The sequence below is a fragment of the Nuphar pumila genome, chromosome 5 (assembly GCF_984573655.1).
Source record: "Nuphar pumila chromosome 5, dmNupPumi1.hap1.1, whole genome shotgun sequence".
Taxonomy (NCBI): Eukaryota; Viridiplantae; Streptophyta; class Magnoliopsida; order Nymphaeales; family Nymphaeaceae; genus Nuphar; species Nuphar pumila.
The window spans coordinates 1,640,719-1,652,995 of NC_143253.1; the positions used below are offsets into that span (position 1 = coordinate 1,640,719).

Below are 12,277 nucleotides of genomic sequence, written 5' to 3' on the forward strand. Positions count from 1 at the left end.
AAGGACTTTCCAGGCTAGTTTCTCTAACCCTATTGGACTCAAGGTTAGCCAAGATGAAAAGACCACAAAGCCCGCGATTATCAATGACTTGGGCTAGAAGAGTTCATATGACTGCATGCATTTTGGTTAGAGGGACTGAAAATTCCGACGGGTGGCTTCCCTTGCCGTCGAAGCTGGGTGTACTCCTCGGTGAAACGGGGGGGACCTTAAGGGTTTTACCAATCGGAAGCCAGCCAAGGTGCGGTCGGTGATGGTTTTTTTCCCTTGGATTATCCAACAACAACAAAAAAAAAGACATTTCTTCTGTTAATTATGAGAATTACGTGAAATACGCGGTCTTTTTCAAGGTCCATAACCTCACAGATCAGATGCAACAAGTTTACTTGATCCTCTCTAACCGGTCCATATTCTATTATAACCGGGTCTGAATAGGATCAAATGTGTAAGAGCATGTATAGATTTATTCATCACCAACCTCACCCACCAAAGAAAAAGGAAAACTATTTGGCAATTCCTTCATAAAAGAACACAAAATACTCAACATTGACAGAGAAATAATAAGTTTTAAAAAACGAGGTCTGAAAAAAGAAGAAGAAAGAGCTGTCTACCCGAATAAATGATTGGATTTTTTTGGTATTATGTAAGGGGTGGATATCCGCCAGCGGCTCGGCCGATCCATGCCCTAACCAGCCAAAAGCACAACCTAGACCTTGTTGGGTTTGGGCTTCAGTCCAGGGATTCATTGGGCTGTGTTCAGCTAGCTCATGTCAGGTTGGGTCCTTTAAGCTCAATCGGTAAACGGGCTGAGCCGAAACAGCTTCAATATTAAAGTATTGTTTCAGCCTCCAAGTTCTATCAGGTTTTCGGCTACCTAGAGAGCAGAGACCCACCAACCGGGGTTACGCATGGTTGATAGGAGTTGTCAGTGCATGTCTCCTTGTGGTGGGACGTTGCAAGTTCAAAACCCGGTGGTACATTCAATAACTGGTAGGGGTCTGCCTAACCCCATATTGCCTTTAAAAAAAAAGAAAAAGAAGGAAAGAAGAGACCCAGACCATCTCAGGTTGGGTACCCAACTGATGTCCAACCATTATGGTTGGACGTCACTTGGTGTAACATAAACAGAGACTAGGCATGCTACAGTGATCGGACCGAGTACCCTACAACATGTTAAGTCCAATTATCGACCGCCATGCTCCCATCCCCTTTGGATGGAGGAGAGAAGGTCTGAGGCATGGCTGCCAATGATTGGATCCAGTACATTTTGCAAGGTACTTGGCCGATCACTGAATCTGATCGTTGAGACTCGCCCTTAGGCACATGGGATTGATGCACATGTCCAACCAAGACAAGGACCCCCTACCGGATATATCCAACTATGAGTGTTGAATCGGTCCATGACAAGCTAATGCTGGTCTCGGGTCTGGTCAGGAACTCGGTTATGATTGCACTATTAACTAATCATTTGGAAGATCCATCCAGATTTTGCTTGGTTGCATTCAAGTGATTTGAAATCTCATGCAAATAAGAGAATGAATATCATATTTTCATCTCTTCGCACAATTATATATGAGATGTTATAAAATAGGCAGATTTCTATATGAGCATAGTATAAAAGCAAAGCTTGGGTTTCATAGAAACTAGGGTTTTTATGGTCTCCAACAAGTAAAAATTTATAACTATTTTTGCAAGGCCAAACATCGATGGTGAGAAGATCGACAATAAATTATGGTCGATGAGTTTTTCTAGTAAGCACATCTTATGGTACAAGTGAGATAAAAAACAAAAGTCTGTAAGCTGTTCTTGAGTGCTGTAGTTGATCATTTGAAAACCTGTTGAGAACATGAGTGATGATAATGTAGAATCGATGAGGGGTTTGTGGTTTAACAAATGGTAATAGTTAGATAGATGTGGTCAGCAGGGGCCGTGTGTCAAGCTGCTGGCACATAGCGGCTACTGTTGCTTTGTCACAGTTGGGTACGTGAGTAAGGCTGAATGGTTGTGACAGAGGCGAGCCCCTTAAGTGACTTGGTTAGGTTCCTCATAAAAAAAATGATCTTCAAGCATCTAAATAATGAAAAGCTTACTTTTTCAATATGAAACCATTCTTCTTTGATGTTGGAAGTAAAAGCACAAGATTCATCTGCTTCTGTTTATATTAATATACGTTGTCATCACTTCTTAATTGTCTCTACTTATGCTAATAAAAAGCTTCATACTTCACAATTCACACATTAAGACATCTTTTCAAACATTTTGTTTATGCTGTTTGCGTCATTTCCTGCACTTCTCAATTTTCTGACTCAAGGCCATATTTGCAAATGGGAAAAGAAATCTCATATGGAAAGAATTCTCTTTTTGTTTGCATGACATGCGAAAAACGAAGAAAGGGAGAGAAGCTTGTCATTTGAAATTTAGATTCTTAAAAACATTGTAAGGTGAAATTTTTTCTCTTGTTTGGAATAATTAAGTAAATTATACCTTTTTCTTTTTCATACATTTTTTCTATCTTTTCCCACTTCCGAAGGTGCTCCTTTTTGCTCTATCAAATCCATATCCCCCCTCGCTATGGCCAGATCCAAATCCAAGCAAAGATCTACGAAATTTTTGGACACCAAGGTCCAAACCCGACTTGCCCATAGCCCTGTTGAGCGCACCATTGGCCGACGCGTTGCAAGTTATGAGGACACACGTAATCCATCTTTTCTAGGGACCAGATTTAGCCACGTGTGAGTTTCTCAGGCACCAACAGGTAACTTTGTCCCCAGAGAAGAAGAACACCCTTCTTTGTCAGCTCAACACCAACATCTCAAACAAAAGAAAGAAGGAAGAAAACCACAATCCTCAGAATTGGGGAATCCCCAAAGACCATGAAATCCGATTCCTTCCTTCATTCCCTCCCTTTGTGCAGGAGATGGATTACTATGAAATCCTTGGTCTGAAGAGGAACGCAACCAAGAAAGAGATCAAGGAATCTTTCAGGAAATTGGCCCTGAAACTGCACCCAGATAGGCACGTCCAGTCCTCCAGAGAGGTCAGGGACAGGGCAACTCACAGATTCAAGCAGGTATCGGAGGCCTACGACGTGTTGATCGACGACCGCAAGCGCGCGAGCTACAATTTGAGAAGTGGGGGATCCTTCTATGATGGTGGGCCTTATTCGGGAGGTGGGTATGGTGCAACATACAGTAAGGAGTATAGGCCAAGAAGCGGACGGAGTTCTGGGAGAAACCCTTGGTTTGATTTGGACTTCCTGTTTCGGTTCGCGACGAGGCGCGGTTTCCTGCTTAACGTCGCATTTGCCAGGTGAATTCTTGATGAGTTTTGGTGTTTCGGTTAATAATGGGAGTCTGGCAGTTGTTTTTTTCCGGTTTTATCTTCCTTTTCCTGAAATGGGTGACTCGTTTCATTGATCTTGAGAAGTATGCTTGCTGCGACTATGCAAGACTGGATTGGCAACGAGCTATGTGGCACTGACGTTGTTACACCATAGGATTGGTGGCTTCTTGATAGGAACTCCCAATTCTTGGAATAAAGACTAAACCCACGATACCTCGCAGTATCATTGACAACGGCACTATACTAGGCCTCGGTGCTTGACCGAGCAACAACATGTTGTTTCTTGGAGCTCCATCCTTCTGTCTCACCAAACCTACCAACTCTTCCTCCACCGTCCCCTCACCGAACTCCTCCTATGGTGACACGTGCCCAAGATGACACATTTAACCTCATTTGTTTCAAGTCACTAAGTATCCTCTTCTGATTGCTCTCCTAACTGAACTGTGTACCAATGTTGAACCCACTTCCTTTAAGCAAGCCCACTACTGGTGTGATGCTATGCAAGTGGAGTTCATGGCCCTGCATCAGAATCATACATGGTCCCTCGTACCCCTCACCCGTCTCAAAATATTATTGGTTGCAAATGGATTTATCTTATTAAAAGACAGGTAGATGGCCCTCTTGAACGGTATAAAGTCTGCTTAGTTGCCAAGGGATTTCATCAGGAGGAAGGAATTAACTATTTTGAAACGTTTAGTCCTGTTGTCAAACCTCGAACCATTCAGTTGTGTTGACTGTTACTCTTAGCCAAAATTGGTCTATCTATCAATTGGATGAAAACAATGCTTTTCTACATGGGTCCCTTAGTGAAGAGGTCTATATGTTGGCGATACCCTATAAAATCAACATGGACAGGGAGCGTGTTAAAATATGTGTACTCCTACACATATTTGTTGAAATATAATCCTTAATTGTACATATATATATAAAGATACGTATACATATATATATATATGTATACGTATCTCTCTCTCTCTCTATATATATATATATATATATATTATCTTCCTAAAATACCCTCAAAGGTATTCTTGTAATTTATCATTTTACGCATATTCCAATTGGAATATTCATTGTAATTTTTCCTTTAAATTTCTGTTTTTTATTTTTTATTTTTCGTATTCATACCACATTGGGGGCCTCCCAATAGAGACGTTGGGAGCCCCCAACGGTCACAAATGTGACCGTTGGGGGCTCTCCAACGTCTCCCTTGGGAGCCCCCAAGGTGGTCCCTTTTGTGCTTATAAATAGGGGCTTGCTCCCTTTGTATTCTTCACTCCTTGGAGGAGCTTATGCTCCATTGTATAGGGTTTTTATCTCCTTTTTCCTTTTTCTTCAATAATATTCAACTTATGACTTTATGTCATATTTACCCCTTTTATGGGTTTATGTATTAGCACATGATGTGCTTGTGTTGTTCCCTTGAGTGGGTATATTTGCACTTAATGTGCATGTGTATGGGTTCATTATCGAACCTAAAGTATTTAAAGCCACTTTCTAACATGGTATCAAAGCTCAGTTACGATGAGGTTGTCTCTTGGCGCAACGGAAAGCGTGGTGCTCAAGAAATGATGAAGTATTCATTGTTCCTCTCTTTTTTTAGAAGTTTTCGGTATGTATCTCTTTTCTTAACATATTTTGCATTATGAAACTATTTTTCTTGCACATTTAGTGTTTTTGATAAGTTGAATCATTTCCTTTCTCATTTCGCGTGTTCGTATATTTTAAAATATCTACTTTTAAATTTGGTAAACTTGTTTATTGTTCAAATATATAATTCTTGGCTATATATTTATCGATTCCTCATCACATATAATAATAATTTATGTTGTTAAAATTGTTTTCAATTATGTGGGATTTATGATGTTTACATAAGTATTTCATGATTAACCTATAAATTAACTTTTAAATTATATATGATGTCTTGATTAATGATCTTTGTTTAAAACTCTTTTCTCTCGTATAAAGCCTAATTTGTTTTAAGTTCCTCTCTTGTTTATGGATTTTAGTGCATGTTTTTTTTTGAAAATCTTGATATAATTCTTGTATAAGAATCTCTCACATCTAAATCTTTGTTATGAATCCTAAGTAGTTCTTGTTAATGATAACTATTTATGAGAACTCCTAAAAGATATTTCAATGTTTTTGGTTTATTTAAAGGATTTTTGATAAATAGGTTGTTCGAACCATTGTAAAAGATTTTTTAAAGGGAATTTCCCACACTATATAGAATGAATAGTGTATCTATTGCATCCTTTGGTATAAAAGATTTCATTTATTTTTTGATTTTTCTTCTAATGATGCAACTTTATAAACGGATTTTGTATTTTTCACATAAGGTTTCAAAAACCTCTTGATTGTATCTCTAAGGATGCCTACATTGACCATAATATGGTCTTCTTTGCCTTAAATTACATTAAAGCTTGAGAGTCTCAAGCATTTGCATCTTTTATGAAATACATGCATTATTGCATGTTTGATGTTATTACGTTTTTTTTTCGTATTTTGTTCAAGTGTTGTGAGAGTGTCTTCGTACACTTCTTTTATAAAGTATTCATGCTTGTATGCGTATTGTCTATTCATAGACATTTTCTCATGATACTATCTTTTCAATAAAGAGATGTTTTTATTGCCTTCTTTAGGGCTTGTGTTTGTCTTTTTAATGGACTTGTAAGATTGTTTATTTTATCATTCCGCAATATCTTGGTACATGTTGTCATAAATTTGCACTTTTAAGATTATTACCATTTTACATCTTGGTATACGTATAATTGCAAATTATAAAGGGCTGATTTGTTTTTTGGATTATTCCAATTCCTTTCTCACACATGACATAGCTTAAATATTTCATGTTGTGTTTATTAAAGTCCTTTTTTTATATAATGATCATGATTGAACATAATTTCGTATATATGCAACATTATTGTTATATGACATATTATTGTGATTAATTTGGACCTTTGAATTGGCCCTCTTTGTAAAAATCACATATTTGGAAAATGTTTTCCCTAAGAGTTCATTGTCTTTTTATGGCATTTTATCTTCTATCCATCAATGTTATATGATGCATCAATCTTTTTCTTATGGCCTTATTATTATATTAAAGATGGTTGTTGAGGTGAGTTATGGGCACCTTGTGTTATGTCATTTTAGATTGTCCACTTGCCATATTATAGATGGTGATTGAGGTGAGTTATGGGTACCTTGGGACTCTAAATTAATTTGGTATATGATCTCTAATTATGAGTGTGTCACTCGTTTGTTTTTGGCCATTGATTTTATGGATGCTCTTATTTATATATAAATGTAATGGATATATGATGTTTGAAACCTTAAATGTTTTAAGGTATATTAAAATCAAGGTTTTTGGGATTATTGCCCAACCTTTTATTGTTTATAAATCTTATGAGTGCATTTGCACATTTGTGTTTTGTGCTTTTGTGCACAAGTATTCTTGGTGTGTGTATATTCACACATTTATTCCAAAACATTGTTGTTACGGGTATTCTTCTTATTGTTCTATTAATTCAAGGTTTTATTTATATGTTTGTCATTACAAGTTTTATTGCCTCAAAAGTCTTCTCCTTTTATAACCCTTATCTAAGTGTCATCATATGTAGACAAGAATTTTATTACACCTTTGTGTGTTGATAGCCCTTTGTTGGCTTTATTTCTCGTGTTCTAGTAGCTAAACACACTTGTCTTGAGTGTTATCATATGTAGACAAGGCACGTTGATTCACACCATGGTGTGTGATCTTTAGTCCATGTTGTCATTTGTGTCCTTGTTCTAGTCGCTGAGATGTATGCCCATTGTTGGCTTCTTTCACTCAATTCAAGTGCCATTTTATGTAGACAAGAGATGTATTATGTTTTTAGCCCATGGTTAGCTTGTTACTCTTGTTCTACTAGCTGAACATACTTGGTCTTGAGTGTATTTTTACATAGACAAGAGATGCTTTTAGTCCATGTTGGCGTGTATTCTCTTGTTCTTATCGTTGATACACTCATTTCAAGTATTATTACATGTAGACAAGAGGTTCTTTTGCACACCTTTGTGTGTGTTATTTGGCCTTTAATGACATTATATTTATATTCTTGATCTAGTAGCTTATACACTTGATTTGTGGGTTTTAGAGGACTAATGAGGTAGTTGCTTGTAGTTGATGAACTATTATTGAAAATTGCAAAAATTTCATTCATAACTTGGGTTTTTAAGTAAATCATATCCATGATATGTTTTTAAATCAAATTGATATTGTAGCATTTAATCTATATATTAAGTGCTTTCAGTTTTTCGACGACTTTTTGATATGCACAATGAGTCTTTTGTCTCAAATGATATTCATTTTTGAATCTAGGGTGAACATTTTAATATACTTAGTCAAATCATGCTTCTTATTTATGACATTTGTTTGACATAAATCTTCTCCCTAAAGATGTGAAAAACTCTATTATGCGTGTTAAATATACCTTTATAAAGCCCCTCTTATTGAAAATCATATTCGTCATGCCTTTAAACATTTATATCCGTGTTCTTTTAAAAACCTTTTGAACTATTGTGTTCATTTTAACTAAAGTATGTTTGGAGCATGGTCATTAATGATTTCTTTAAGTGTTAATTCATTTTATGATAGTATATGATATGCTCATTATGGCCTTTTAGGCCCTCATTCAATAAAGCATATGTAGCCTATGCCTCTTCGTAGGCTTATTGTGGTGTCCCTTAGTGAACCATTTTGTTATTCCCCATTATGGGGTTGTGTTTGTCCAATGTTGGACCTTATGAATGCATTATGCATTCTTGCATTCTTGCAATTCGTTTCCGCTCACTCTTTAACATGATATTTGATTTTTGAAACTTTGGTTTTCTAAATTTTCTTTTCATGCTAAAGTAATTATCCTATTATGCATACATTTTTGCACCTTGTTAGGAATGTTCCATTTGAGTAAAGTGCAAAGATATTTTTTACTTGTTCTTTGTTGTTATTCCACAAGAACTTAGAGATAGGACAAAGAGAAGTACCCTGGATGGTTCGGGAAATGTGTTCACCATTTGAAGACTATTGGAGGAAGGCATTTTCAAGTTTCAATTGCATCATTGCCGAAGCCTCTTGGAGTCTTGCCCTTTTTTCAATCTTTTCGTTTCCCCGCAAGATTGAGGGGGGTGTTAAAATATGTGTACTCCTACACATATTTGTTGAAATATAATCCTTAATTGTACATATATATATATATATATATATATATATATAAAGATACGTATACATATATATATATGTATACGTATCTCTATTTATATATATATATAAATATATATATTTTATCTTTCTAAAATACCCTCAAGGGTATTCTTGTAATTTGTCATTTTATGCATATTCCAATTGGAATATGCATTGTAATTTTTCCTTTAAATTTTTGTTTTTTATTTTTTATTTTTCGTATTCATACCACATTGGGGGCCTCCCAATAGAGACGTTGAGAGCCCCCAACGGTCACAAATATGACCGTTGGGGGCTCTCCAACGTCTCCCTTGGGAGCCCCCAAGGTGGTCCCTTTTGTGCTTATAAATAGGGGCTTGCCCCCTTTGTATTCTTCACTCCTTGGAGGAGCTTATGCTCCATTGTATAGGGTTTTTACCCCCTTCTTCCTTTTTCTTCAATAATATTCAACTTATGACTTTATGTCATATTTACCCTTTTTATGGGTTTATGTATTAGCACATGATGTGCTTGTGTTGTTCCCTTGAGTGAGTATATTTGCACTTAATGTGCATGTGTATGGGTTCATTATCGAACCTAAAGTATTCAAAGCCACTTTCTAACAGAGCGTACCTGAATTCGCCATAGTTCGTGTAGGAAGTTCGGCGTTTTCCTTAGCCGGTCGACGCCCACAATGAGCCCAGGCCTTAAGTTGACGGTGAGCAGGACCCTTTCCGCAGCGTTCGAATGCGGAACAGTATTTTGGCAGGTTAATGCTACGAACACTCATCATCTTCGCAGCCTCCTAACCCTTTATATAATGGGGAAATAAGGCAGTTACGTGAATGTGGTCTCTCTACATTCACGTAACTCCCACCCACTAACCCCATTATTTGGCCACTAATGTGACCCACTAATGGCTGTGTCAAACCGAGTCAGACTATGGGTTGGACCCTTAACCCATAATGTTCAACATTCTCCCACTTGACCCATTGACACCAAAAGTGTACTAAATCGAGGTGTATACCGTTATCTCGATTTAATTCTTTATGTGGATTCACATGCCACCCTTTATCACAAGGATGAATCGTATGAGTCAAGGATATGAACACTCCTTTATGAAATGTCATATTTCCTTGACTCATACGATTCATCCTTTTGATAAAGGGTGACATGTGAACCCACATAAAGAATTAAATCGAGATAACGGTATACACCTCGATTTAGTACACTTTTGGTGTCAATGGGTCAAGTGGGAGAATGTTGGACATTATGGGTTAAGGGTCCAACCCGGTTTGACACAACCATTAGTGGGTCACAAACAAGGATTTTGGCATACGGTTATAGGGTTTTATGAACTTTTGTTCATATTAAGTATCGGTTTATAAGGTTTAGAACCGGTTCAGACCCATAGATGACCGGTTCGGGGCGGTTTCAGACCGGTTCAGAGTGTTTTTAGATCGGTTCCTACTTGAGGACCTTGGGTTTTACCCATATGAACATGTTTTTGTTATTTTTCATGCTTTATAAAATATTTATTTTGAATAATGCATGACTTATGCATGTTAATTCATGTATTTTGCGTTGGTTAAGTTATGCATGATGATTTTAAGCATGAATTGTAACTAAATTTATGACAATTAGTTTATGCATTTTTGTTGAAGTATGAACTGATATTATGTCATGAATATACATGCATTAAAATGTGTGCATGAGCGTGCTTCATAATACGAATAAGATTTTCGGTAAAAGATCTTGATTGATCGATTCATGTAATCACCAAAGTGATCTGAGTCGTATTAATTAAGGATTCTTTGGACCGTATTAAGATTCGTTAATTATGATTGTGTGTGAATTTATGAAACATCGATTCTACCCAAAGGTAGGTCGTTGTGTTCCAAATTTACACAGGGTGTGATAGTAGATGTGTATTCCAGCTCATGAAGCATGTTCGTACCCAAAGGTACAGTGCTGAATTGCCTCTGGTTACATGATCTGCTAGTTTCACCAACTGAAGTCAATTCTTTGAGAATTGAAGAGACAGAGCAATTATGAGTATTATCGTTTTCACCAAAGTGGAACGATAATGACTCAACTATGCTTGTCTGAGAAAAGGTGAATAATAAGTGGGCCCATAACCTAATGTTGGCGATACCCTGTAAAATCAACATTGACAGGGAGCGTACCTGAATTCGCCATAGTTTGTGTAGGAAGTTCGGCGTTCTCCTCAGCCGGTCGACGCCCACAATGAGCCCAGGCCTTAAGTCGACGGTGAGCAGGACCCTTTCCGCAACGTCCGAATGCGGAACAGTATTTTGGCAGGGAAATGCTACGAACACTCATCATCTTCGCAGCCTCCTAACCCTTTATATAATGGGGAAATAAGGCAGTTACGTGAATGTGGTCTCTCCACATTCACGTAACTCCCACCCACTAACCCCATTATTTGGCCACTAATGTGACCCACTAATGGCTGTGTCAAACCGGGTCAGACTATGGGTTGGACCCTTAACCCATAATGTCCAACACTATATGGATCAACCTTTAGGGTTTCGGGATCCAAAGTTTTTCAACTATGTGTGTCGTCTAAATAAGGCTCTTTCCAGGCTTAAACAAGCACTCTGTGCTTGGTATCAAACCTTAAGTACCACTCTCCTCTCATACGGATTTACAGAGTCTCATACTGATGCCTCCTTGTTCATTCTGATGACACCAACAGTTGTTGCTTATGTTCTTGTTTATGATGATGACAATTTTGTTATTGACAACTCCAACACTTGTGTCCAGACTTTAACAAGCAAGCTCAATCAATGCTTTGTGTTGAAGGACCTTGGGCCTCTTTACTATTTTTGGGGTATTGAAGTTGTTTGTAATCGAAAAGGACTTCTTCTCTCTCAAAGAAAATATATCTTGGACTTATTATATCGGACATGCTTGGTGCTAAACCCATCAACACTCCTATGGCATCTACAAGTCAATTATCGGCTGTTGGCACTACTTTTCATGATCCAACACTCTATCACAGTGTTGTGGGGGCCCTACGGTATGTTACTCTTACACAACCAGACTTGTCATTTGCAGTCAATTGCGTTTGCCAATACATGAACAAGCCCATTACTGATCACTGGGGTGCTGTCAAGCATATCCTTTATTATTTGAAGGATACTATCAATTTGGGTCTCCTAATACAACCTTCTCAATCTACCATTCTTTCGATGTTTTCAGATTGATGCTGGAGGAGGAAGTTGGAGAAAGAGGGAATTTGTACTAGGGGAAAGCGGGTCTGGAGTGGTAGTAACAGAAGGTTTCAATGATGGTTTAGAAATTAGACACGGAACATCTATGGTCACGGTTGGAGAAGAGATGAACAACTGCAATGGTTTAGCTATTGTGTCCCTAACATTGTTGAAAGGGAAGGTCTGTTCATCAAACACTTTTTGTGTAGCCAAGAAAGATGTGAAAGGAAGATTTGAAATCCAATTTATGTTTGTGGTAAGGTTTGAAGTAAGGATAACAGGCACACCCAAAGACACAAAAATTCATAGTTGGGTTTTTTATTGAATAAGCTAAGGGAGATTTTTGGTTAATATTGGGTGTTGGCAAATGATTGATAAGGTAAACGGCAGTGGAAAAGGCATGGGGCCAATATTGGGTAGGAACATGACCGTGAGCCATGAGCGAGAGTCCGGTTTCAACAATGTGTAGATGTTTTCTCTCGGCAGTCACATTTTGCTCCTG

At 37.6% G+C, this 12,277-nt stretch overlaps 1 protein-coding gene across 2 annotated transcripts in view; it reads left to right on the forward strand.

Moving 5' to 3' along the window:
• The first annotated feature begins 2,501 nt into the window (after positions 1-2,501).
• The window catches only part of LOC149836424 (Chaperone DnaJ-domain superfamily protein), a 35,503-nt gene continuing 25,727 nt past the window's right edge, over positions 2,502-12,277 (forward strand). The window contains exon 1 of one of the 2 annotated variants that reach the window (XM_090005343.1): positions 2,502-3,306. In XM_090005343.1, coding sequence (XP_089861469.1) covers positions 2,915-3,306 — 392 coding nt within the window. In that variant the 5' untranslated portion in view covers positions 2,502-2,914. The remainder of the gene's footprint in view (positions 3,307-12,277) is intronic. The other variant, XM_090005342.1, reaches the window with a different exon arrangement.